The sequence below is a fragment of the Fundulus heteroclitus genome, unplaced genomic scaffold (genome assembly GCF_011125445.2).
Source record: "Fundulus heteroclitus isolate FHET01 unplaced genomic scaffold, MU-UCD_Fhet_4.1 scaffold_835, whole genome shotgun sequence".
In the NCBI taxonomy this organism is placed as follows: domain Eukaryota; kingdom Metazoa; phylum Chordata; class Actinopteri; order Cyprinodontiformes; family Fundulidae; genus Fundulus; species Fundulus heteroclitus.
Genome location: NW_023397291.1, coordinates 18,038 through 45,416, shown reverse-complemented (window position 1 = coordinate 45,416; position 27,379 = coordinate 18,038). Strand labels below are relative to the sequence as shown.

General features: G+C 44.3%; 2 protein-coding genes and 1 long non-coding RNA gene across 3 annotated transcripts; all 3 read left to right on the top strand.

Annotated features, from left to right (window-relative positions):
• Positions 1–2,369: 2,369 nt before the first annotated feature.
• LOC118562218 lies at positions 2,370–4,289 on the top strand. Its single transcript, XR_004930524.1, has 3 exons — positions 2,370–2,442; positions 2,509–2,578; positions 3,899–4,289. It is a non-coding gene; the product is annotated as an uncharacterized LOC118562218 (long non-coding RNA).
• A 14,443-nt stretch (positions 4,290–18,732) lies between these two features.
• LOC118562219 lies at positions 18,733–21,363 on the top strand. The gene is made up of 5 exons (XM_036134493.1): positions 18,733–19,809; positions 20,040–20,214; positions 20,965–21,139; positions 21,221–21,300; positions 21,335–21,363. The coding sequence occupies exons 1-5, from the start codon at positions 19,252–19,254 to the stop codon at positions 21,361–21,363; spliced, it is 1,017 nt and encodes a 338-aa protein (XP_035990386.1). The 5' UTR covers positions 18,733–19,251.
• LOC118562220 (serine-rich adhesin for platelets-like) lies at positions 21,305–23,008 on the top strand. Its single transcript, XM_036134494.1, has 4 exons — positions 21,305–21,516; positions 21,613–21,788; positions 21,873–22,121; positions 22,202–23,008. Exons 1-4 carry the CDS (start codon positions 21,411–21,413, stop codon positions 22,997–22,999), a joined length of 1,329 nt encoding a protein of 442 aa, XP_035990387.1. The 5' UTR covers positions 21,305–21,410; the 3' UTR covers positions 23,000–23,008.
• The last annotated feature ends 4,371 nt before the right edge of the window (positions 23,009–27,379 follow it).

The window sequence follows — 27,379 nt, the reverse complement described above, 5'->3', positions numbered from 1 at the left end:
AGATCAGAAAAAGGAGTCAGGTTTGACTCACTGTTCAATGAGCTAGCAAACTTCCATGTGTGCAACCCTGGCTTGCCCCCGTGCATTGCTCATGATCTTTTTGAAGGCATTGTTTCCTATGATTTGGCCCTCTACATCAAACATCTTGTAAAAGTTGAGAAACAATTTACACATGTGGACCTGAACAGAAGAACTGATCAATTCAGGTACCTTGGAAATGATGCACATGATAAGCCAGCTGAAGTCAACCCCAGCAGTGAAAAAGTTGCAGGACATGCAGCTCAGAACTGGTGTTTCCTCAGACTGCTACCTGTCCTATTTGGAGACAAAATAAAAAGCTCAGCAGAGAATGATGTGTGGCAGCTTGTTCTACAGCTACGACAAATGGTGGAGTTCATTTGTGCTCCAGCTATTTCATCAGTTCAGATTGCCTACCTAAAAGTGATGACAGAGGACTACTTGTACTATAGAAAGAAACTGTTTCCTGACCATTCTCTGAGGCCAAAGCACCACTATGTCCTTCATTATCCAGAGCTGACTTGTAAATCTGGGCCACTTATTCGCTTGTGGACACTTAGGTTTGAAAGCAAACATACATATTTCAAACAGTGTGCAAAAAAAACTGCATAACTTTAAGAACTTGTGCTCCACTCTGGCTGAAAGGCATCAGCTCCTTCAGGCTTCCTGAAGTACTGGCAGCCTGTTCCCACCTACTGTAATTGTTGAAAGGGGAACTGATTTTGATCTGGCTGATTACAATGATGACATCAGAGATGCTCTTGCCAGTCTAGACTGCCAGCCTGGTCTGATTTCACACCAAGCAAAAGTGAAAGGGACAACATACAAGAAAAATATGTTTCTTGTGGTGGATCAATGTGAGGAAGGCATTGTCTTTGAAAAAATCAAAGCTATTCTACTTAAAGAAAACTCTGTTTACTTCTTAACAGAATGCTACAGCTCTGTAACACTCAGTGATCTAGGCCTTTACTGCCTTACCAAAAACTGCCTAAAGGCTGCGTTGTGTTAGTCAGGAAGAACTTCTGGATTAAAATCTATTACCCATGTAGAAAGTGTGTGCTTTGTCAGTGCTTGCTCTTCACCACTCTTTTCCTTCTCTAGAATAATGTCAGCAGTTTCTGCAGAGGAAATTCAGACGGCTGTTACTAAAGCCCTTCCTGGACTTCCTCAGGTGAAGATGGAGAAGCTGGTGGAGAAGCTTGTTAGCTGGGGCGTAGAAACCATTGAGGATCTAAAATACGTTGAAGGAGCTCCTGGAGCAGACCTGTCACATGTTCTTCCTCCCATCCAGATTCACAAACTGCTTGACAACTTCAAGACAGGTTAATAATACATTTTGTCAGTTTTAAGAATTAACTGTTTTGTTAAGGTTGCTGTTGTTCATATTGTTTTTAGTACTGTTGTGGTAAAAATTCACAAACTGTTCTTTGTTATTCAAGAAAAAAAAGAAAATGTAAAAAAAGAATGTATTACTCTTTCAGCTGGGGAGAAAAATGTGTGTGAGAATATTCCACTAAGAAGTCCACCCTCCTCTTCAACTAGTTTGGACATTGTGAATCCACCAACCTCTTCATCAGCTCCTTCAAGTTGGCCAGAGACATTTCAGATTCCCTGGGACCAAATGCCAAATGATGAGTGAACTGCAGTAGCAAGTGGGAAAAGACCACTTCCACCTGTCGGTAGAAAAATTATCAGAATTCTAGTTGATGAAATGAGGAAAAATGAAAAAAATCCGACTAAAGCCCAATGCCTCACTGTTGCTCTTAAACTAGTCAAACAATATCCAAAGAGTTTTGCAGATTATGACAACCCAGGATCAATTACTCCATATTGAAACAAATGAAAACACGGGTTGAACATGTAAATAGAAACAACACATTGACAGCAGGCAGACGACGTTCAGGTGGCATTTCAGAAAATGCTAAGATCAGAAAGAGCAGAGGGCCAGCAGTGACTTATGGAAGCACCAGATGGCAACCTGAGCCAGCGCTTTCAGAGAGCGATGATATATTAGAAGACAAAAGACAGACTTTGCTAAACATTTATCACCAGTACAGCCACAGCGGAGCAGACAGAGCTGATGTCTGGGCTTTAATGAAGGAAACCTATTATTTACAAAGAAAGCATAGAAATGACACACAGGAGCCTCCTATTAAAGAAATTAAATACAAGTGGCCATACTTGTTTGTGCAGAAGCACCTCACGGCACATTTTGAAGAACTTACTGGTGTTAATGCACAAAATCAACTAAACCGTGCAATGGAGGACTGTGGCACTCTACTTATTGACTTTTTTAGAAACAAACCAACAAATGAAGAAATTAAAAGCCTATTGTCAGCTGATGAAAAGGTTGGGTTCATGGTTGTCAAGCTTCTCCTCGCACATTTCCAAGAACATCAGGATGGGCTTCTGCTTTATGCAGATGTAAGTATACAAAAGTCAGATGTGGCATGAATATAGGGTTTTGTCTAACCTTGGGATGTTTTTTAGAGGTGTGCTACAGCTGCTGATGTTGAAGGAACTCACAATCTGCCATCAAGTCCACGACTCATTGCCCTTGGTAAGTAGCATATGCACAATATATTCCTCAGTGCGTCTGTATCTTCCATTCTTCTGTCTATAGACCAGGGGTTAAAGTTCTCTGTCGTTGCCACGGATTTCCGTCACTTGGAAAACGAGCGCAAAAAGTTCCATCTAGACTTTTTATTCAAGGTTTTAAACAGAAGCTGCGCTCAACCAATGAAACCTGGTCCGATTTGGGAAAAAGTTAAAAAAAAAGAAAATTCCACACGTGCTTTTGTGAACCAAAGTGATTCTCCAGCAGTCAATAAGCGAGAGGCGAGGACACAGTACATCCTGGACAGGTCTCCAGTCACATGGCTAAAATTTCAGTTTTATTAAACTTCAAAAAGTGATTATTGTAATGTGTGATCTGTGTTAAAAAAACGTCTGACGTCATCATAGTGTTGGTTATGTGTCCTGCATTGTCCAGGTTGTAGTCGGCCCTGTGTGATCATAGATTTCTCCCGAATGTGGCAGGGAGCCAGAGGAGTTAATGTTCAGGTGTGAAGTAGATGATGTAGTGATGAAGCTGCTGTCTTTGTACTAGTTGTAGTTTATGGAGGTTTATGGAGGACAGGGAGGGAAGTTAAACTGTAAAGTGAAAAGGTGAGTGAACTGTGGAGCAGTTTGGCTAAAGTGTGAAGGAAGAACTTGATGCTGCAGAGATGAAAGTTAACCAGGTGATGTTCTGGATGTGCAAAGTGAAGGAGAGGATGTACAGGATGATGCCAAGGCTCTGAAGCTGAAAGCTGCCACAGATACAAGAATTGTCAATGGATATGTTAAAAGTACCAGATTTGGTTAAAACTGACTTTGCACAATAAGCAAGTGAGGTGACTAATGTGGCATTATGTGTAGATTATTTTTGCTTTAACCCCTGCTTTAGACACATTGATGGAAGCTCCAGAGAGATATTGACATCTTCTGTATCTGCTAGCCCTACATCTGTAGTCAGAAGGGTGGGAAATGCATCTTGTCTACAGACATAGCATGTGGACAGAGACAGAAGATGCGCCTGAGCAGTAGCAGATACGTCTCTATGTCACTGATTTAGAGATGTATCTGCCATCCCTCTCTCTGTCTGCTGTCCTTAGATATATATCCATAGATAGTGGACACATCATCTCATTTTGTCTATAGGCAGAGTGACGGCACATCAGCTGTTTCTGTTGTCCTTGTCTGCGGAATTCTGAATAGTCTGAATATCATTAAATGTACTTACCCGGTAACACATAAAAATAGGAAACTGAAGAAACAAAGTGCCTGAACACTAAATTAAAATTAAATGTTAAAATGAAAATCTTTTTTTTTTTTCCAGGAGACACCAATAGCCTTCAGCATTGGATGGTAAGCCTGGAGGGTGAAGTGGTTTGTGAAGCACACAGCCTACATTCCTGGCTGGTCTTGCTGCACTTTTTGCAATGTTTTTTTATTTTTAACCTCGAGTATCCGGATGAGGCCACATGTACACTGTCCATTTCTAACAGAAGGACAGGGAGACAGCTACAATTAGGGAAGGTCAGAGAAGGATTGTATGTCCACCAAATCTGTCCTTCTCATCCTGTCTTTCTTTAACTGATATAAATGCAGTTAAATTTAATGAAAATGTCACGTCTTAATAAAAATTTTTCCTTTCAGTATCTTCTAGCAACCCCTGAATGGTTTCTGGTGGTGTTCAGGAGAAAGCCCTACTAAATACTTATTTTGGCTTTGTGTGGGTGTTCAGTAGGTTTTAACCTACAACTTTTAAAGTTTGATTGTGTTAGGATATCAACAAGGTCAAGTGGAACGAGCTGTTTATCCCAGAACTGCATGGCACACTTAGATGGCACTGACCCAAAAGATTGGCACATATCTATCAGATACCACCCCGGAGGTGACACAGTTTCTCTGCTGATGTCACAGTTTGGATGTGTACCGCCCTTGTATGGGTGTGTCCCGAGATCCCTTTATAATGTTTGTGTGATGAGCACTCGAGGCCTCCTGCCGATCAGGGGCCCATCAGCGCTGGTGTGACTGTAACTATTTCTCTGTCTTTACGTAGATAAAATATAACTAAAAGCATACTTGTCTGTTTTATGCGTCCTACATTGAAGGTAATAAGTAAGTGGGGGTCGCCTGACTGGGTAAAACGAACTGGGTCCACCGAGGGTGCTTCACCGTAGATGGGACACGGTGAAACAGTAACAATTGTGTTGGATCCCTTTCTTTGACTGAAGACTTGTAACTTGTAAAACCTTGTTCTTGTGTCTTTGTTTGACAGTTTGGAAATTTTGACCCTTAGAAACTTTTGTTGTGAAAGCTAAGTATAATATCTAAGTGTAAAAATAATAAATGTAACTGTATATAATAATATAAACTTATAATATATACTTATATAATAATAAATTTAAGTAATAATATGAAATGCAATATAATATAAACATGTGGGTTATGCATATTTTTATTTTTGAGATCAACTCTTGTTAAAAGCAAATAGTGTTGTTAAGACATGCTTTTTGATATGCTGCAGTTTGTTGGTTTTAAATTGTCAATAAAATAATTTTAAAATGGTTTTGTATTTTTCTGTATAAAAGTGGAGAGTTTGTAGAAAGTTGCAAATTGGCATTTTATTTCAGCAAGTAGCAATCAAATTTTTATTGTATTTCTATTACAGGGCTACTGTAATTTTCTGTGATTTTATTACAGTAAATATTTACTACAAATTAACCAATATAATTACACCAAAGTTGGAATAAAATTACAGTAAACCTGTAATCAAATTAATGTTGTAATGAATTACTGTAAAATATTTATATTGCAGTCAGTTTGTCATAAAATTACAGTAAATCTGATAATTACAGTAAAGCTGTAATAATTACATTAATAAAATTACAGGAAAATGAATAGAATTACAGTAAATTTATCATAAAATTACAGTAAGACTGTAAATAGAATTACAGTAACCGGCTGGCAACCCTGCTGCCAGTAGTTTACTGTAAATTCTACAGTATTTTTTTAACAGTGTGGATGTTCACAGGTGAGTGAGGTGGGGGTCTTCTCCTGAAGTCCATCACCATCTCCTTGGTCTTACTGGTGTTTAAGCACAGATGGTTTTTCTCACACCAGTCCACAAAGTCCATGATGACCGACCGGTACTCCAGCTCGTTCCCCTCAGACACACAGCCCACAATGGCCGAGTCATCAGAGAACTTCTGAAGGTGGCAACTGTCCGTGTTGTAGGTGAAGTCCGAGGTGTAAAGGGTGAAAAGAAACGGAGACAGAACGGTGCCCTGGGGGGGCCCCGGTGCTGCAGAGTGCCACCTCTGACTGACAGCCGTGCAGCTGCACGTGCTGAGGGCGGTCAGTGAGGTAGTCCATGGTTAAGTAACTCTAGGGGTTCTGGCGGCTTCCAATATTACTAATACCAATTTGAAAACCTCCGGACTTGTAATCCGGTCTTCTCTGAACTGTAATAACGGTACCTTTCCTGTTCTGCCTCTGGTCGACTCTCGCTCTGAACAGAATCTAAACAGCCCAGAGCTGATAGATAAATATCACATCCCAGTGCATAATTTACCTTCACCTGTCTATGCATCTGCGTTAGATAGGAGCTCTTTACAGACAATCACCCAGCAAACAGAGCCATTAACCCTTTTAGCTTCAGGAAATCGCCACGAGCAGCTTAGATTTGTACGAGATTACAGAGACTGGACTGCAAAATTGGTTGCCATAGAAATTACAGATAAACGGACTCTGAAGGCAAAGTGTCTGACATACTCAGACTGGACAGAATGACTGTTATGGATGATATGTGTTAGCAACGATGTCTGCATTACAGATCTTCTCCACCAATGGGATAATAGGAATGTTGATATCATACTGGGAACGCCCTGAATGGGTGGACACATGTTTGGAATTGAATGTAACTAACGAGGTTCTCAGGGGCCGGTTGCGTTGTTATGAGAACATAGTTCTGTCTGTAAACATTCCTCTGTCTTTTAGATTAAATATCGTAAATTATAGTTACAGTTTGAAGAGTCTTTTTATTACTACAGAAGTCTACAATGCAAACACCACATTATCAGATAAAAGGACCAGGGGAGGCTGAGAACAGGTCGAAAATTTTAACAGATTCTTTGTATTTCCCACCAAAGGGTTTGCCTATAGTCTTGGGTATCCGTGGCTTCAGAAACACAATCCACAAATTAACTGGTCCAGTTCCCGTATTGACTCCTGGAGTTTCTATCTAAATTTCCTCTCGACTTGCAACAGGTTTTTAGCAAGGACAATCTCAAGGCAGGGATCATTCGGCACTCTTCATTCCTGCTGGGGCCAGGATTCTTTTTTGTGGAAAAGAAAGATGAGACCCTTCATCTTTGCATAAACCAATGATGCTTAAACCAAATAACCTTAAAAAATAAATATTCTCTCCCTCTCATTTCATCAGTTTTTGAGCCCATTCGTCAGGAAACCATCTTTTCAAAACTGGACTTACGCAACGCCTACCATCTGGTTCACATTCGTGAGGGCGACAAATGGAAAACTGCTTTTAAGACTTATATCTGTAATGATCTGAGACGGAGGACCCAGAAATCAGCCAAGACAAAATCAGTGGCGATCGAATGCAGACTTTATTTAACAAGGAACACGGCTCGCACAGAGCAACCGTCTGCGCTTAGAACTGGAACTCCTGGAGGCAGAGACAACAGGTTAGTGATCTGGACTTCTCAATGTGCCCAGTGTGCTTGAAAGGGGCGAGATCACTAACCTTGAGAGAGTTTGGGTCCGGATGGCCGGCGAGTGGGAGGGCTTGAGGGGTCTTTCTTAATACGTTTTTCCAAAAAGGAGGGTCCAAGTCGTAACCGAGGGAGCAGATGTCCGATGAAGATCCGAGGGGCAATCCAACACTTGGTCAGGGCACTTATCAAGATTCAAAAACAGGAGACGGGCAGTCCAAATCCGGCAGGTGTCAGGCAGGTTCGGGGGTCCGGAGGCAGAACAGGTCGGAGGTCCAGGCTGGCAGTCCAAGTCAGGCAGGGGTCATGCTGGTTCACAGGTCCTAAGGCGAAAACAGGTCGGGTAATTAGGCAGGCACACGAGAATGAATGCTGGATTAGTCTACCGAGTCGGCACAAGATAGTCTGGCAATTTCCTCAAACCTGGAAGCTAGCTATATAGTGGTAGGAGCAGGTGGGTCAGATGAGTGATGATGAGGCTAGGGAGGAGCTGCAAAGGTGTGTGTAGAGAAGACTAAGTACCCGTGCCAAGATTATGACAATATTGGCTATTTTGAGTATCTGGTTATGCACTTTGGGTTGTGTAATGCGACCGCTGTGTTCCAGAACCTGGTAAACACTGTGCCACGGGACTTTCTCAACATCCTTGCTTTTGTATATTTGGATGACATGTTTTTTTCTTGCAGTGTGGAGGAATACAGGAGACATGTCAGACAAGTTCTTCAATGTGTAATGTTTACTGCAGGTGAACCCGATATTCAGCCGGACACAGAGTTACGTTAGGCAGAACTGCAGCACAGACACAGGAGACCTTAGCAGAAGAGTCCTGCTGGCAGAGCACACATGAACTGGTAGGCCAAGGGCGCATCACAGTGCGTGATCCGATACGAGAAGAGAGGTCAAGAGAGACGTTCTGGCAGAGATGAGTTGGTAGAGGCCGATATAAGTAGGCTGGTGAATAGGTGAGCTGAGTAGACTGATTAGTAACAGGTGCAGATGATGTAGAGTAGGGTTGGTGGCTGGAGGGAGGCCAAGAGGTGAAAGGCTAATAAGGAAAGACAAGATAAACAAAAACCCAAATCATGACACAACGCCTCCTGGAGAATAGCCTGTATGTCAAAGCTGAGAAATGTGAATTTCATGTCACTTCCATAACATTTCTGGGTTATGTCTTTGAGGGTGGACAGGTAAAGACTGACCCAGAAAAGAACCAAGCAGTTTCGGAGTGGACTGTCCCTACATCCAGAAAACAACTGCAACGCTCCCTGGGGTTTGCTAACTTCTATTGCCAGTTTATTAAGGACTTTAGCACCATCACTTCACCTCGTTATGCCCTGACGTCCGTTAAAAGATCTTTTTGCTGGACCCCAGAATCCGACCAAGCATTTGCTGGACTAAAGAAAAGGTTTGTCGAAGCTCCCATTCTTATATACCTAGATTCCACACAGCAGTTTACTCTTGAAGTAAATGCGTCTGACACTTGTGTGGGAGAAGTTCTTTCCCAACGTTCTCAGATTGACATTAAGATTCACCCCTATGCCTACTTTACCAAGAGATTCACACCTACTGAGAGAAACTACAATATAGGAGACCAAGAACTCCTAGCCATTAAATTGGCCCTGGAACATTGGCGACACTGGCTCGAGGGTACAGACATACCAGTACTGGTTTGGACTGATCACAAAAATCTGGCCTACTTTCAGTCAGCCAGGAGGTTGAATCCCTGGCAGTGCCATTGGTCCTTATTTTTCTCTTGCTTCAACCTTACCATTACATACAGGCCCGGCTCAAAAAACATTAAACCAGAAGCTTTGTCCCGCCAACACATCCCTAACGAGGTCCCAGTAGATCCCAGAAGATCCAGGTAAGTGAGCCAATACAGCCATTGGCTCACTTGCCTGGGACCTGGAGCGACAGATCCAGGAGGCCCTTGTGCAAGAGCCTGATCCTGGGGAGGGCCTCCCAACCAACATTGTGTCCCCATTGCTGTCCGTTTTTCAGCCATGCAGTGGACTCAATCATCTCGATTCTCATGTCATCCAGCCGAACCATAGGTTTACTCAGACATTATTTCTGGCGGCCGTCCTTAAATAAAGACGTACTGAAGTTTGTCTCAGCATGCGTTCCTTGTGCCCAGGGTAAAAACTGCCATTGTGCCCCAGCTGGTCTACTACAACCTCTCTCTGTTCTGGGTAGGCCATGGTCCCACATAGCCCTAGATTTTGTTACCGGTCTCTCAGTATCTAAGGGGAAGGCTGTTATTCTCACTATTGTAGACTGAGTCTCTAAAGCCTGTCACTTGATAACCTTGTCAAAACTTGCCACGGCAGCTCAAGCGGCCAAACTGTTGTTCCAACATATTTTCTGTCGCCATGGGATTTCTACGGAAGTTGTTTCCGACAGGGAGCCAAAATTCAGAATATATTGCCGTGTGTGCACTGATAACCCCACATGCTGGAGTTCTCATCTGCCTTGGGTGGAGTATGCCCATAATTCCCATATTTCTGCGACCTCTGGACTTTCCTCCTACGCATCCTTCCTCGGCTATCAACTCACCTTACTCAATTCCAATTTCCCAGAATTTTTTCCAGAGTCAGGTCACATCTTCGTTCATGCGACAGGGTTTAGAAGCAAATGGAAGTGGCCTTTCAATGCATCAGCGCCCAAAACAAACTACGATAAGATATAAAAAGATAAAGGCAAAGAACTTTGAGTCTGACCGCCAGAATGAATGATACTGTGAGTATTTAGATACAAGCAGAAACAAACATTATTTTTGTCATCTGCAATGAATTATCCTAAAGGTGTTCATTTTAGAGTTTTAGACTATTTAGAGGCCTACAGCCATAGGTGAATTTCTCTCACTTACCCATTTTTCTAGTTTGTGCACATACTTAAAAGGACAGCTTCCACATTTTCCTCTCTTAAAATATTTCATTTAAATGTTATGCAATAGGTGAATCATAACACAATATGTTATGCGTTATTCTCCTTTATAACAAAGTCCACTATAACAATTCAATTCAATTTTATTTATATAGCGCCAAATCATGAAACATGTCATCTCAAGGCACTTTACAAAATCAAGTTCAATCATATTATACAGATTGGTCAAAAATGTCCTATATAAGGAAACCAGTTGATTGCATCAAAGTCCCGACAAGCAGCATTCACTCCTGGGGAACCGTAGAGCCACAGGGAGAGTCGTCTGCATTGTACATGGCTTTGCTGCAATCCCTCATACTGAGCAAGCATGAAGCGACAGTGGGAAGAAAAACTCCCCATTAACGGGAAGGAAAATCTCTGGCAGAACCGGGCTCAGTATGAACGGTCATCTGCCTCGACCGACTGGGGTTACAGAAGACAGAGCAGAGACACAACAAGAGAAACAAAAAAGCACAGAAGCACACATTGGTCCAGTAATCTGTTCTACATTAGATGGTAGTAGCGGGTGAGCCGTCTTCTCTGGATGATGTCACAGTTAACAGAACGCCAGACCAGGTGTACCTACTATGAAGAAAAAGAGAGAGAGCAAAAAGTTAAAAGCTGAAATGACGACAGTCATTTCAATGTAATGCAATGCAAAACTGGAGAACAGTAGACTGAAGAACAGTAGAAATCAGTAGAGTGAGAAAATTAGACCCTGATGTCCTCCAGCAGCCTAGGCCTATCACAGCACAACTATAGAGATAGCTCAGGGTATGAGCCACTCTAACTATAAGCTTTGTCAAAAAGGAAAGTTTTAAGATTAGTCTTAAAAATAGATAGGGTGTCTGCCTCACGGACCAAAACTGGGAGTGTAGGATATCACATCCTACACTGAAAATTGTTTCACTGCAGAGACTTCTGCAGTATTTGTCACAAGTAAGGCAGCTTGTCTCAGTGTTAGGAGCATTAATTGATAATTTTAAACCTAATGTAACTAGGGGTGAAACGTCTATGCATATGATGATGTGCTCTTAGAAATTGTTTCAGGGATTGAGAGACGCTTCTTTTTGAAGGGAGTTAATGGCTGCGTACCCACGTATTCCTTGTCAGATTTGGGCAAAGGTCATTTCTGGTATGTACCTAAATGTCATTTCTGTTTACAGTGATTTAATTTTAATTTCATTGCCATGTACAGAATGTGAGAGTTTTCATTTTCTATTTTTATTGTTCCAACTTGAAAATAGGTGATAGCTTAAAGTTGATTGTAACCTGGTAAGACATTCATAGATAATAAAAGAAAGTTTGTAATTAGGGTTTTAATTTACAGTCTTCTAAGTTAATGATTATAGGTTAAGTAACATCCTAAATTTTTAACAAATTTCATCTGCTGACGAATGTTGCACCACCCTCCACAGTTTATATTAAAGTGTAAATAAATCCACATGCCATCCAAGGCTACGTTCACACTGCAGATCTTAATGCTCAATTACTATTTTTTGTGAAATCGGATTTTCTTGCGTGGTCGTTCACATTTCCAAATATATGCGACTTGTATGTGATCTCCTGTGTGAACTGAATGCGTTCAACCTAAGTGTCCCGCATGCGCACTCGAGGACGCGATGACGTCACACGTAGCAAAGCGTCCTCAGTGTTTGCGGAAGTAAACTTGGATTATAATGGTGGCGCGCATTTTTCGGTCATTAATTTATTTTCTAACCAGAGCTTTCTCTCCATTGACTGCTCTTCTCATTGCAGTCCGCTATGGGTGTCGTATTTCTTCCCGCTTCTGCATAGCAGGACGCAGAATAGTGACGTTTGTCGAGTATCAGTGACGTACAGGTCGGATAAATGCGACCCGACCGTACAGACACAGGTCGCATTTGAAAAGATCAGATACGTATCGGATTCAGGACCACATATCCAAGCGGCCTGGGTCGCATTTGAAAAAATCTGATCTGTGTTGTTCAGACTGTCATAAAAAGATCAGATACAGGTCGCATATGGGCAAGAAAATCGGAATTGGGTCACTTCAGGCTGCAGTGTGAACGTAGCCCAAGTGAGCAATGCTAAGAGTGGGTTAAGCAGGGTGTGGTCAGGGCTGGAGGATGCGGCAGTTCACTTCATTTGAAGTAACATGAAAAGTAAGAAGAGCAAAATTAGTACTTTCTACACTCAAGAAATTGAAATTATCCATTTACCAGAAGAGAGTTTATTTGTACAGAATGGAAAACACACAAGCTCAAACACAGACTAACATTCAAAGCATTATTGCGCATAGTCTAAACTCCTGAGTCACTGTGGGGACATGTAGCTGACTGATATAAACTTAGGGGGATGTTGCAAGGCAGGGTCAGCAGAGAGAGTAGTTTGCCACAGATCACTCTTTATAGGCGTAGTATTTTTCTATCCCATCGTCAACAAAGGTTTGCATGGCACTTTGGAGCCCAGTGAGTCTCAACCTTATTTTAACAATAGTCTTTTGTTTGGAATGTGTTGATAATGTCTATGTTGCATTTGTTGGTTGAATTTTGAAAATCCCCCCACTCCGTAAATTTGAAAAGCATAAAAAGTGATTTTAGGTTTTTCTACTCAAACATTGTTGGATTTTGATTTTGTTTCACATTTTTCAGGACTGTTGGTGAAATAATGGCAGTCAGCTTGGCTCAAGCTGGACCAACTCCAAACTTTATGATGCCTTGGTGCTATAGATTCTTGTGCACTGGTTCCCCTGACTTTGAAAGCATGGGCAGATGCGGTAGATGAATATTTCATTGATCTTATATCAAAGATGAGGACACTAGGATAACTGCTAAAAACAAGCTCCAAAAAAGGAAAAGTTAGTTTCATATCTAGTCTAACCAAAACTATTGTTGTGTACTATGAGAATTTAGCAGGGTATACATTTCATCATTTTCATGTGAGGTTTATTAATATGTAGTAAACCTTTACCACTAACCATGATTCTTCCATCTGCTTATATGCCCTTGAGTCACAGTTCCAACAGACAACTTCCTGAGAAATTTGGCAAACTAAGATCCTTAAAGGAAAACAAACTTAGAAAGCAGGCATGCTGTGACTGTAGTAATAATTGGAGCTTTCAATAACCATTTATTTTTATGTGGAAATTGTTTTATGTTAGGTTGAGTCTGCAAATGAGACAACTCTTCTAGAGATCACTGAAGACATCTTGAACTGTGGTTATACAGGAATTATTCTTTTGGATAAAAAGGAAGAAATGCTGCGGTACGTGTATTGTCCTATGTTTTTTTTGTACAGTATGTTACCTTACACCACTTATAGATTACTGATGAAAATTCACTTCAGACCTCTTGTTGTGTTGATTCAAGTGACGATGCACAATCGTCACTTACAGACTTAAGTCAACCAGATTGACTTATGTCATATACACTGTTTATCAGGATGCTAAGTCGCTGGTAGAGTACGATTTCAAAGGTGGGATTAACAGGGTTTGTTATGGTTACAGAAATGTGCTGCTGCATTATGAGTAATGAGAGTGACGCATTTCAAAGTCCCACCTCTTGCACTGTTATTAGTCTGGTCTGTTTTGGCCTGGAGGAAATGGCGCCTTACCAGAAACATTTACGGGGTATATCAATCTGGTAAGCACCTTCTCGATTGATTTCCAATCGAGAAGGTGCTTTTAACCAGCAAAGTTGTTACTACTCAATGTTTCTAGGGTCTAAACTAATTCTTAAGATGCAGTATTTATTGAATAGATTTCTACTTCCTGCATTTGTTAGAGCAGGGGTCGCACATAATTTTTGAACAAGAGAGCAACCTTCATTGGTGTTGAGTCATACCAGTACTGATGTTTGAACCAGAAGAGTCAGAGTTCACCGTAACGTTATGTAAAATGGATACATTTTTCCTGCTTTGTTATATATATTTTCGTTTTTAAATATATATAAATGCAAGTGTGAATAAACATGAGTAATGGAATAAAATTAAATTTTAGATGCAGTTCACTGGTGGGTTGTGCTGTGTTTAGAAAAGGCTCATTAGTGCCACTGCCACATATAATCCTCAGGGGCAACTTGGTGTCAGCGGATACCATTTTGGTGACCTTTTTTATATAGAGGCATGGATAAATCACAGATGCGGCGACTTCAATTGATCCAGAACGCAGCGGCTCTGCTTCTTACAGGAACCAGGAAGCGTGACCATATTTTAGAGGGAAAGAAGAAAGAAAAATCCAGACCGGAAGAAAAGCTGCTGCTGGACGACCAGGGGAGCCTCGGCTCAGTGGCTGGCCCTGGAGATCTGTCCCGAGATAATGAGTCCTCGGACAACGTGGCTTTGGGCTTGACTGTGCCTGAGACGGTGCTCACGGGCACAACGTCGTCCTTGTTTTCGCGTCATGGGGAGGGTGTAGGGGAATATGGGAATTGGACCCTGCGGGCAGTCCGGCCTATTTTGATTATGGGTGACTCCAATATTTCTAGGTTACCTCCTATTGAAGATTCTAGAGTTCAAGTTGATTGTTTTCCGGGGGCCGCTTTGCATCAGGCACGTTATTTATTGAAATACAATACGGCTACCTCTAGGGAGGTCCGTTCAGTCATTCTTTCATTTGGTTTGGAGGATAGGGGCTGTATAAGTTTGTCTTTTTTGAGGCGGAACCTGAAGAGCCTCAGAGACATGGCGGAGGCCACGTTTCCGGAGGCTGAGATTTGGATGCCCTGCATTAATTTTCCGGAGGGACTTTGTCCTGGTGAGGAATCCACTATTAGATCGCTTAACTCTTTGATTAAGAGCGCTGGTTCATATATACCCCGTCTCCCTCAGCTCCAGTTCCAAAAGAATCCGGGCTCGGTTCTTTGGACTCTGGAGGGGGGTCAGGCTATGTGGGAACACTGGAGGTCCTTTTTAGTTTCCGGATGCCGATCCGTGCTGAACCCTTAGTTCTTTCTAATTATGTTTACTTTAGCCATTATGGGAATCCCCCCTAAAATAATGCGATCAGTAGGGGCCATGCTATTACTTCTTTAAGTATCCTCTTCAAATATTTTTTCTACATTTGTTGACTGGTTTCTGGGCTCGTTTTTGCGGCCCTTATTATAATTTGCTTCAAGGTTGGATGGAGTATGATGATACATAGGGTGCTGTCCAGAGTATCACAAAACCATGTTGGTGCTTGGGGATTGTGACAGTGGAACCCTGGATCTGATCCGTTCCAAATAGATCCCCGAATCCGGTTCTTTAATACTAAACTTTACTCTTTAATACTAAACTTTATTGTTTAATACTACACTTTATTCTTTAATATTACACTTTATTCTTTAAGCCCAAACCTTATTCTTAATACTAAACTTTATTCTTTAAGACCAAACCTTATTCTCTAACACTAAACTTTATTCTATAATATTAAACCTTATTCTTTAATACTAAATTTTATTTCTTAAATTTAATTCTTTAGTATTAAACTTTATCTTTTTGACATTAAACTTTATTCCTTAATTTTAGATCGCTCTTTATTTATCCGATCCAAACGTTATTTACCTTAATTTACTTATTTTACTTATTTTACCTTTAGTTTTACTTACCTTAGCTTACTTACTTTAATTTACTTTAGTTGATTAATTTGTAGTCTTAACTCAACAAAATACCCTTTATTTGCCTGATTTAAGACGCCGTTTCCTTACTTTAGTTTTACTTACCTTAGTTTGCTTACCTTACGTTTGATGCTTTGCTTTAAACGCTGTATTTACTTAGGGGACTTGGCTCGCCCTTGGCTGGACGAAGACTGGACAATAGGTTCTCTCTTGGTGGCCGGAGGGGCAGTCCCCCTTATTAGCTTATGGGCGGACCCTTTAATGGAGTCGGGGTCTGGAGAATGATGTGCACCGGCCCGTGCATTACCTTTAACTCTCTACTCCAAACTGCCCCTGTCGTCGGACGGGGTGGGGAGAGTTATCGAGAAAGTGTTCTTCCTCCTAACCTAGCCAGAGCCTCGGACTAGCCAGACCCCCTTGAAATCCGGTGGGTGATGCCCAATATGCTTTAGAATCTCAAACCTTAAAATGTTAATTTCTTAGGAAAATTTTTTAAATGTTTTTTAAAAGATGAAAATATTAATATTCTTTAAAAACTTTAAAACTTTAAAATTTCTAAAAATATAAATATTAAAAAGTCTTAAAATTTTAAATACTAAAATATTATAAGGGTTTAAAAGTTTAACTATTAATATTAATATTTGAAAGGTTCTTAAAACTTTAAAAATCTTAAAACATTTCTCCGCATTTCCCCTCCCTCTGGCCGGTTACCGGGGTGGAGGGTAGGGGGGCGGAGTCACCAGCCCCTCTGGGCGGGGGAGAACGCAGCCCGGACAGGCAGCTCTCCCTGGACTCTGCGCCCCATCCTTAATTTAGGAGATGGGATCCTTATGAGTGGTGGGAACTCCTGACCTAATATATATTCTTTTCTGTCCCTTAGAAACGATGGCAGACTCTAGAAATCTGACGGATTTTCAGCGCTTGGTGCGCGCATTTGCCCGTTTTATTAAGGCACATCACCACCTTCGGTATGTCCACTGCCGACCGGGCAACCGCATGCCGGTGGGCCTGTCTAAACTCCAGGACATGTTGGTCAGAGAGGTTTTCCCAGCCTGCCCTTCCCCTTCTTCGGACCTCCTGAAGAAATACACAGCTGTCAACTGGGCTCATTGCACGCTACAGAACTTGGAGCAGCATTATGAAAAGATCAGGGACTCTACTGAGCTCATTGTCTCTCTCCCCTGGGGTGACTGGGATAGGGCCCTGGTGGTGGCTAAAAAGTGGGTGGCCAGGGACATCCCCAGATTGTCACCAGAGACCCTTACGCTTGCTCTGGGGAAATTGCAGGTTCTGAGGGCGTCAGGCCCACAGCCTGGGCAGGAGGGAGTGGACCTTGGGTCCCCTCCCCAGGTGGAACTACAGGACCCAGAAGATGAGGAGGTGCCCCCCTTCCAATTCCCTGTTGCAGACACCACAGGGGACAATAACACTGCGGCCTCGGGGCATGGGGTGTCCCCCTCCATGACCCCGGTGTTGTTTGGCACACAGCCCGAATATTCCCCGTCCCCAGCAAAAAGGCCCAGACCGGATGAAAAGCCGTTGGTCGACCAGGGTAGCCTCGGCTCAGTGGCTGGTCCTGCGGACCTGTCCCGAGATAGCGGGCCCTCGGACGTGGTGGCTTCAGGCTTGGTTGTGCCTGAGACGGTACTTACGGGCACTTCGTCATCTTTATTTTCGCGTCATGAGGAGGGTTATTATGGGAATTGGTCCCTGCGTGTAGTCCGGCCTATTTTGATTATGGGTGACTCCAATATTTCTAAGTTACCCCTTATTGAGGATCCCAGAGTTCAGGTGGAATGTTTCCCGGGGGCCGCTTTGTTTCAGGCACATTATGTATTAAAGTACAATACGGCTACCTCTAGTGAGGTCCGTTCAGTGATTCTTTCTTTTGGTTTGGAGGATAGGGGATCTCGAAGTTTATCTTTTTTGAGGCGGAACCTGCAGAACCTCAGAGACGCGGCGGAGGCCACATTTCCGGAGGCTGAGGTTTTGATGCCCTGTATCAATTTCCCGGAGGGTCTTTGTCCGGGTGAGGAATCCACCATTAGATCTTTGAATTCTTTAATTAAGAGCGCTGGCCCATATATACCCCGTCTCCCTCAGCTCCAGTTCCAATCGGGCTCGGTTCTTTGGACTCTGGAGGGGGGGGCAGGCTATGTGGGATCACTGGAGATCCTTTTTAGTCTCCAGATGCGGATCCGTATTGAAACCTTAGTTCTTTCTATTAGTTTTATTTTTAATGGGAATCCTCCCTTAAAATAAAGCGACCAGTAGGGGTCATGCTATTACTTCTTTAAGTATCTTCTTTGGGTATCCTTTTTAATTAATCTACATTTTTTGACTGGTTTCTGGGCTTGTTTTAGTGGCCCTTAATATAATTTGCCTTAGAAAAGGATGGAGCATGATGACACTTAGGGTACTGTCTGGATTATCACAAAACCATGTTGGTGTTTGGGGACAGTGGAACCCTGGACCTGATCCGTTCTGAATATATCCCCGAATCCGGTCCTTTTAAAATTAAAATTCTATCCTTTAAAATTAGGACTTATCCTTTAAAATTTAAATGTTATCCTCTAAAATTAAAATTTTATCCTTTAAAATTAGGATTTATCCTTTAAGATTAAAATGTTATCCTTTAAAATTCTATCCTTTAAAATTAGGTTTTATCTTTTAAAATGTAAATGTTATCCTTTAAAATTAAGGTTCTATTTTTAAAAATAAAACTTATCCTTAAAACTAATTATTATTATTATTATTATTTTTATTATGATTATTATTATTATTATTATTATTTTTTTTTTTTTTTTGGCCACGGCCAGGATATCTGGCCCTAAACTTAACTTCAGTGATCTTGGGCCCAGTCGGAACATCCGGCCCTAACCTTAACTTCAGTGATTTTAGACGTAGTCGGGACGCCCGGTTAGGGTTAGGCGATTTGGCCCCTTTTACCCAAATATCACATCTTAAATCCCATGGATTGTCAAGCATTGCAGCAAAATATCAGGGAGAGCGGATTTTGACATTTTGGTGTAGGATTAGGCTGGATGTGAAGTCTATGGAGGTTGGCGCTCCATGGTCCATGGGTGTGTGTGAGTGCGCTGGTGCCCGGGCTTGGTTGCTGGTAGCAGGGGTGGGTGCAGGGTCTGATGTGGAGACTCAGTGTTTCCCCTGGTTCTCAGGAGGCTTTACTTGGTACACCTGCAGCCACTTGCTGCACTCTTGATTGCATGAGCAGAAGGCAGCTGTGGGTACCTAACATGCCAATCAACGAATGACTGAGGAGCAGTACTTAACAGCCCAGGACCGGAGCGGACTTCTTTCCCCTCCACTGTTCACACGGTAAGTTGTGAAGCTCTTATGCATCACGCTGGGAAATGGGGCTCTGTTCCTGGCTTTGAGATATTAACACAGCTCGTGTTATCTTATCTTATTTTTCAGATTCTCATATCAACATGGCGCCCCCAAAGCATAGTGTTTGTTGCCCACTCTGCCGTTCTGAATTTACCTATATAGGCAGGCACCTAAGAAATAGTCATGGCATTAAAAATTCAAAAGAGCGAGAAATATTGATCAAGTACAGTAGTGGGAGGGTCAATATTAGAAAAATGCCCTGTCCAGTGGAGGGCTGCAGTTATGCTAGCACAAGGCTGGACAGGCATATTGCTCAAGCTCACCCGGAGATGGAGGGGGAGAGGAAAGCCCAGGTGATAACCGATTTGAAGTACCAGGTAACGGTGCACATGCTGCGAGCGTTGAGCGCCACAAATCCGAGCCCTCCGATGGTCTCACGTTTACACATGGACCCAATAGCAAGAGAGGAAGCAAATCGGTATCATCCAACATCAGAACCCCTTGATGACGAACCATCGCCTTCATCCTGCAACTCGTGCAAACAGCTTGAGGCAAAGAACCTGCAGCTTATATCCGACTTGGGGCAACTAAGAAAGAAATTGCTGTACCAGCACAGATGGGCTGAAAGGGCAAAAAAAACAATCAAACGACTGGAAGAGGTATGTAAAATGTTTATTACCTAGCAGCACCTTTACCCAGGACCAGAGCACATGTGCTGGGCAGGATAGCTCCATAGCTTAGGCCTGGTTGTACCGGCAGAACCAGCGGGTAGATGCGGATGACTTTTACCCAGGATCAGAGCACATGTGCTGGGCAGGATAGCTCCATAGCTTAGGCCTGGTTGTACCGGCAGAACCAGAAAACTTAGCACTAAACCTTTATTTAACAGGACCGCCAAAAGGCATCCACAGCCCCGGTTCCAAGTGTGGACGTTGATGCTCTGGTGAGGAGTGAATCTTTCTCTCCTGATGAACAGCAGCACATCAACAGACCTAAGTCAAAGGGGGAAAGCCGGAGCACCCTCTGTTTGGCGAAAGCGTACCCCAAATTCCCACCAAGCATCTGTAAGTAATGTCACTGATTGCTGTATTTATAAAAAAAAAAAAAAAAAAAATTCTAAGTGTTGAGAACCAGGCGCACACAAGGGGGCGCTGTCAGAGAGTAATCCGAGGACAGTGCCTCGGGTCGGGGCTACAGCAGCGGGATCTCCCCCCTGTCCTTCTGGAAGTCTGTGCGAGCTTTTAAAAAATATTTCTAAGTGTTTATGGATCCAGAGACGCAGAAGGGGGATTTTTAACGTTTGTATCCGAATATAGGGCCCTCTGTCTGGGTTTTAATGAACGAAATTCCCCGGTGTTTTTTCTGGAAGTCTGTGCGAGCTTTTAAAAAATATTTCTAAGTGTTTATGGATCCAGAGACGCAGAAGGGGGATTTTTAACGTTTGTATCCGAATATAGGGCCCTCTGTCTGGGTTTTAATGAACGAAATTCCCCGGTGTTTTTTCTGGAAGTCTGTGCGAGCTTTTAAAAAATATTTCTAAGTGTTTATGGATCCAGAGACGCAGAAGGGGGATTTTTAACGTTTGTATCCGAATATAGGGCCCTCTGTCTGGGTTTTAATGAACGAAATTCCCCGGTGTTTTTTCTGGAAGTCTGTGCGAGCTTTTAAAAAATATTTCTAAGTGTTTATGGATCCAGAGACGCAGAAGGGGGATTTTTAACGTTTGTATCCGAATATAGCGCCCTCTGTCTGGGTTTTAATGAACGAAATTCCCCGGTGTTCTTTCTGGAAGTCTTTTTTTTTTTTTTTTTCAGTGGAATACATCGCGGAATATTGGCAGCATCTCAAAGGCTCCCGTGGTCTGAGGAAAAGGATCGAAAATCAAAGATCCAAAGTGGGTAGAATCATGGCTTTCCTTTCGTTTATAACCAAGGGACAGCCAATCCTCCAGAATTGGACTTTCCTTCACAATATGTCCAGGATATACCAGTAAGCATGTCTGTGATGCCTTTTAGTTAAGATAAAATGTCCCCATGTAAAAAAAGATTCAAATTATTTATTTCTGTGCAGGTGGCCAGAGCATCTGCAGAATGGTGGAAAAGCGGAGAACACAGTGAAGACCTACCTGGTGAATTTGTCCCAGTTCCAGGGCTACTTCAGGGACACCCCTCCCTCCTCATCCAGGGTTCCAAAAAGAGAAGTGTTTGCCGTGATTCGTGCTATCTCAGAGTGTATTGCAAGCCTGGGTCCACGTGTTGTCATGCGTCAGATACGTGTAAAGAAAAATAAGTTGAGCAGAACCATCTCCAAGGACCAACTTCGCCTCTGCAAAGTCCTGGCCAGGAGACGCATCCCTGAACTTCTTGGTCAGACTTATTAAATTTGCACTATATTAAATTACTTACCTGAGTTACTGACATCCATGTTCTAACCATTTAATTTTATTTCATTTTTTTCTTCAGATGAACTGTCTGAGGACCCCAACCCGGAGGCGCGAAGGAGATATTTTGGGTACCTCAGTGTTTACTTAGCAAGCCTATATGGACACCGCACCGGTGTTCTAAAGAATATGACGGTCTCCGAGGTTGATGAAGCCCAGAAGGAAGCCACAGTCGGGCAAGCGGGCTTTGTGATCAATGCAAGTCTACTAATATTGGAATGACAAACGCTCTCTGTCTTGTCCCAATATGTCCATTAAAACACACTCTCCTTTGCACCACAGGTGAAGGAACACAAAACCAACCGTGCGTTTGGCCCCGCACAGCTCTACTTAACTGTAGAGGAATTCTCATGGGTGGAGCAGTGGATGATCATCAGACAGAAACTAAACCCACCCACAGACCTTCTTCTCTTCACCGAAAACTTCACAAAAATCGAGAAACTCATCGTGCCGATGCAAGCCGCCTGGCGTGACATGGGTTTTCCTGGGCGTCCCACATTCACAGACTTCCGAACATCAATAGCCACATACGTAAGTAATTATATCACTTTTCCACGTAATAAACCTAAAATAAAAAGCATAATATTGAAGAACCATCTGTATTTTTCAAGGCAAGGAATACTTTGTCTCCAAGTGACCGGATCAACATTTCAAAGACCATGTGTCATGACACGCGGACAGCAGACAAATTCTACGCGCTCCACCGCACCGCGTCAGAGCTGGCTCGGATCCGTCAGAATTTCGAGGCAGCCGTCAAGCCACCACGTACGACGGTACATGACACTGCCGAACCTTCCCTCCTCTCCATGTCAGAATCATCAGGTGATGGTGTTGAGGAGGAAGCGGACTGCGCGCCTCCCACCCCGCCTGCCGGTCCTTCGCCCGGTGCTGTGCCGTCCTCACCAACATCCAGTCAGGCCACTGGATCAACAAGCCCTGATCACGCTTCTGAGAGCGACGTTGACTACACTGTTGACAGCGAGTCTGACCAAACCTCCGAGAGCGAGTCTGACCAAACCTCCGAGAGCGAGTCTGACCAAACCTCCGAGAGCGAGTCTGACCAAACCTCCGAGAGCGAGTCTGACCAAACCTCCGAGAGCGAGTCTGACCAAACCTCCGAGAGCGTGTCTGACCAAACCTCCGAGAGCGTGTCTGACCAAACCTCCGAGAGCGTGTCTGACCAAACCTCCGAGAGCGTGTCTGACCAAACCTCCGAGAGCGTGTCTGACCAAACTTCTGAATACACTTCGGAGAGCGACCCTTCATATGAACCACGTAGAGGGACCCAACAACCCAGAAGAAAGAGACCATTGTTTACCTACACGTTGAGAAAAAGACAACCAGGGCGCAGCCAAAGTGTACGTGTGCTGAGATCCAGAAAAACAGTAAAAAAAATAATAAAAAAATAAATAAATCAATGGTGATGTGTCTGTATTTCCTTTCTGCTACAGTTTGGGTGAAAACAATTATTTATCTTTAACAAATTGTGTTTAAGACATTTCTCCATTCATTATTCCTGGCAAATAAAATAAAAAAATAAAACTTATAAAGTCCCACCTCCAGCATATGGGGGGTCTGTGTCACGCAGCTGTGCCCCAGAATAGTGCGCCTTGGCTGGGCTAGTGACGCGTGAAAGCGCCCCTCCTCTCCTGGAAGTCCAGCATGGGGTGGATACGAAATCAATTGGAGTAGCTCTTCAGCACTATACCAGGGGAACAATTTTGGGGAAAAAATATTTTCTAAGTTCTCCAGCATGGGGTGGATACGAAATCAACTGGAGTAGCCCAGGGAGATACAAGGGTCTGGAGGGATTCTGGGGCCTTACGCGGAAAAACCCCGTCTGCAGGTTAATATGAAATGCGCCACGCGGACATGCATGCAGCGTTTTTGGGTTAAAATAGCCAGAGTAGGCCGCTGCGTGGAGCTCCATGGTGCCTCTGGTTTAGCTGGGAGATCCGTGGTGCACGCGCAGGTTAAGAGACCCAGAGCGGACTGCTTCTGGTGCGGGGAGATCCATGGTGCAGGCGGAGGTTAGGAGATCCAGAGCTGAAATTAACAAAAGGAATTAATAGTAATAATTATAATATTAATGGTAAACGAAAAAAAATAAAAAAAGTGTCCCACCTCCAGGACAGGGGGGGTCTGTGTCACGCAGCTGTGCCCCAGAATAGTGCGCCTTGGCTGGGCTAGTGACGCGTGAAAGCGCCCCTCCTCTCCTGGAAGTCCAGCATGGGGTGGATACGAAATCAATTGGAGTAGCTCTTCAGCACTATACCAGGGGAACAATTTTGGGGAAAAAATATTTTCTAAGTTCTCCAGCATGGGGTGGATACGAAATCAACTGGAGTAGCCCAGGGAGATACAAGGGTCTGGAGGGATTCTGGGGCCTTACGCGGAAAAACCCTGTCTGCAGGTTAATATGAAATGCGCCACGCGGACATGCATGCAGCGTTTTTGGGTTAAAATAGCCAGAGTAGGCCGCTGCGTGGAGCTCCATGGTGCCTCTGGTTTAGCTGGGAGATCCGTGGTGCACGCGCAGGTTAAGAGACCCAGAGCGGACTGCTTCTGGTGCGGGGAGATCCATGGTGCAGGCGGAGGTTAGGAGATCCAGAGCTGAAATTAACAAAATTAATTAATAGTAATAATTATAATATTAATGGTAAACGAAAAAAAAATAAAAAAAGTGTCCCACCTCCAGGATAGGGGGGTCTGTGTCACGCTGCTGTGCCCCAGAATAGTGCGCCTTGGCTGGGCTAGTGACGCGTGAAAGCGCCCCTCCTCTCCTGGAAGTCCAGCATGGGGTGGATACGAAATCAATTGGAGTAGCTCTTCAGCACTTTACCAGGGGAACAATTTTGGGGAAAAAAATATTTTCTAAGTCCTCCAGCATGGGGTGGATACGAAATCAACTGGAGTAGCTCAGGGAGATACAAGGGTCTGGAGGGATTCTGGGGCCTTACGCGGAAAAACCCCATCTGCAGGTTAATATGAAATGCGCCACGCGGACATGCATGCAGCGTTTTTGGGTTAAAATAGCCAGAGTAGGCCGCTGCGTGGAGCTCCATGGTGCCTCTGGTTTAGCTTGGAGATCCGTGGTGCACGCGCAGGTTAAGAGACCCAGAGCGGACTGCTTCTGGTGCGGGGAGATCCATGGTGCAGGCGGAGGTTAGGAGATCCAGAGCTGAAATTAACAAAAGGAATTAATAGTAATAATTATAATATTAATGGTAAACGAAAAAAAATAAAAAAAGTGTCCCACCTCCAGGACAGGGGGGGTCTGTGTCACGCAGCTGTGCCCCAGAATAGTGCGCCTTGGCTGGGCTAGTGACGCGTGAAAGCGCCCCTCCTCTCCTGGAAGTCCAGCATGGGGTGGATACGAAATCAATTGGAGTAGCTCTTCAGCACTATACCAGGGGAACAATTTTGGGGAAAAAATATTTTCTAAGTCCTCCAGCATGGGGTGGATACGAAATCAACTGGAGTAGCTCAGGGAGATACAAGGGTCTGGAGGGATTCTGGGGCCTTACGCGGAAAAACCCCATCTGCAGGTTAATATGAAATGCGCCACGCGGACATGCATGCAGCGTTTTTGGGTTAATATAGCCAGAGTAGGCCGCTGCGTGGAGCTCCATGGTGCCTCTGGTTTAGCTTGGAGATCCGTGGTGCACGCGCAGGTTAAGAGACCCAGAGCGGACTGCTTCTGGTGCGGGGAGATCCATGGTTCACGCGGAGGTTAGGAGATCCAGAGCTGAAATTAACAAAAGGAATTAATAGTAATAATTATAATATTAATGGTAAACGAAAAAAAATAAATAAAAAAAGTGTCCCACCTCCAGGATAGGGGGGTCTGTGTCACGCTGCTGTGCCCCAGAATAGTGCGCCTTGGCTGGGCTAGTGACGCGTGAAAGCGCCCCTCCTCTCCTGGAAGTCCAGCATGGGGTGGATACGAAATCAATTGGAGTAGCTCTTCAGCACTATACCAGGGGAACAATTTTGGGGAAAAAATATTTTCTAAGTTCTCCAGCATGGGGTGGATACGAAATCAACTGGAGTAGCCCAGGGAGATACAAGGGTCTGGAGGGATTCTGGGGCCTTACGCGAAAAAACCCCATCTGCAGATATGTAGGAGCGAGGTTTTCGGTAACCTATGACGAAAAATATTTCTAAGTCTTTTAACACTTAGTCTCTGGAGTTTGTCAGGGGGACTTCCAGGGCCCATCTTTTTTCACCCAGACCGATCTGCAAACGTGGCCTGCCATAAGAGGGCCTCCGTCAGCATCAGTGCTTCGGCGGTTGGTTCCTTAATCCTGCAGGCTCTACTCCAGACAGCAGCGGAGGTTGCGCGCGACTGTGCTTATTCCCCGTAGCGGGCCGCACGCTCGGAAGCGAGACCGAGCAGAACAGTCTGACCTAGTGGTCCCGCACCAAGCCTCCGCCACCGGGCTCACGTCCCCCGGTCCCGGCCTCCTGGCCCGTGCTGGCGGTGCGCTTGGGAAACACGCTGCGGCTGTCCGCCTGAGAGCCAATCGACTAGGGCTCGGGGGGGCTACGGAGGACCAGCGCTCCGCCCGGTTCCCACGCGCCCCCCCCCCATCTCGCTCTGCCTACGGGCCCGGCGCGTGCCGGGTTCTGGAGGGCTAAATAAGCCGTGAAAGTCCAAGTAAACACGGCCCCGGCCCAGACATGGGATGGATTGACAGATGAAAGCGATTTCTCCACTCTGTGGGTTGTGGTGCATGGCTGCGGATCACAAATGTGATTCGCAGGACATAGGGCAAACAGATACCCAAACCCGTCTTGAAAAACAAACCGAAAGAATGGAAACACATCCAAGAAGGGCGCCCCCTCATGGAGATCTGCTGTACCATGGGCACATAATTAAAAATAAAAATTAAATAAAAAGTTCTAAGTGTTGAGAACCAGGTGCACGGAGGGTGGGGGGGCGGTGTCAGAGTGTAGCCCAGGGAGAGGGCCTCGGGCTGGGGCTGCAGAAGCGGGATGTCCCCCTGTCCTGCTGGAGCTCTGAATTTTTTTTAATTTTTTTTTTTTTAGGGTTAGAGGTAGGGTTATAAAATAGTTCTAAGTGTTGAGAACCAGGTGCACGGAGGGTGGGGGGGGGCGGTGTCAGAGTGTAGCCCAGGGAGAGGGCCTCGGGCTGGGGCTGCATAAGCGGGATGTCCCCCTGTCCTGCTGGAGCTCTGAATTTTTTTTTATTTTTTTTTTAGGGTTAGAGGTAGGGTTATAAAATAGTTCTAAGTGTTGAGAACCAGGTGCACGGAGGGTGGGGGGGGCGGTGTCAGAGTGTAGCCCAGGGAGAGGGCCTCGGGCTGGGGCTGCAGAAGCGGGATGTCCCCCTGTCCTGCTGGAGCTCTGAATTTTTTAAGGGTTAGAGGTAGGGTTATAAAATAGTTCTAAGTGTTGAGAACCAGGTGCACGGAGGGTGGGGGGGCGGTGTCAGAGTGTAGCCCAGGGAGAGGGCCTCGGGCTGGGGCTGCAGAAGCGGGATGTCCCCCTGTCCTGCTGGAGCTCTGAATTTTTTTTAGGGTTAGAGGTAGGGTTATAAAATAGTTCTAAGTGTTGAGAACCAGGCGCACGGAGGGGAGCGGTGTCAGAGAGCAGTCCGAGGACAGGACCTCGGGCTGGGGCTGCAGCAGCTGGACTCCCCCCTGTCCCGCTGGAGCTCTGCTGTACCATGGGCACGGCTTTGTTCCTGCCTTCCCAGGGGCACGAGTAATTTGGCGGTTGGTTTATTGGTTTATAACCGGGGAGGGGTGCTTAAGAGTGGGTAC

Bases quoted from the DNA above. Each gene is read 5' to 3' on its own strand.
- LOC118562219 (XM_036134493.1), top strand. From the start codon at position 19,252: ATGGCGCCCCCAAAGCATAGTGTTTGTTGCCCACTCTGCCGTTCTGAA. The intron at 19,810-20,039 runs GTATGTAAAATG...TTTATTTAACAG, and splicing joins CAATCAAACGACTGGAAGAG to GACCGCCAAAAGGCATCCAC. The intron at 21,301-21,334 runs GCTACTTCAGGG...CTCCTCATCCAG, and splicing joins GAATTTGTCCCAGTTCCAGG to GGTTCCAAAAAGAGAAGTGT.
- LOC118562220 (XM_036134494.1), top strand. From the start codon at position 21,411: ATGCGTCAGATACGTGTAAAGAAAAATAAGTTGAGCAGAACCATCTCC. The intron at 21,789-21,872 runs GCAAGTCTACTA...TTTGCACCACAG, and splicing joins AAGCGGGCTTTGTGATCAAT to GTGAAGGAACACAAAACCAA. The intron at 22,122-22,201 runs GTAAGTAATTAT...GTATTTTTCAAG, and splicing joins GAACATCAATAGCCACATAC to GCAAGGAATACTTTGTCTCC.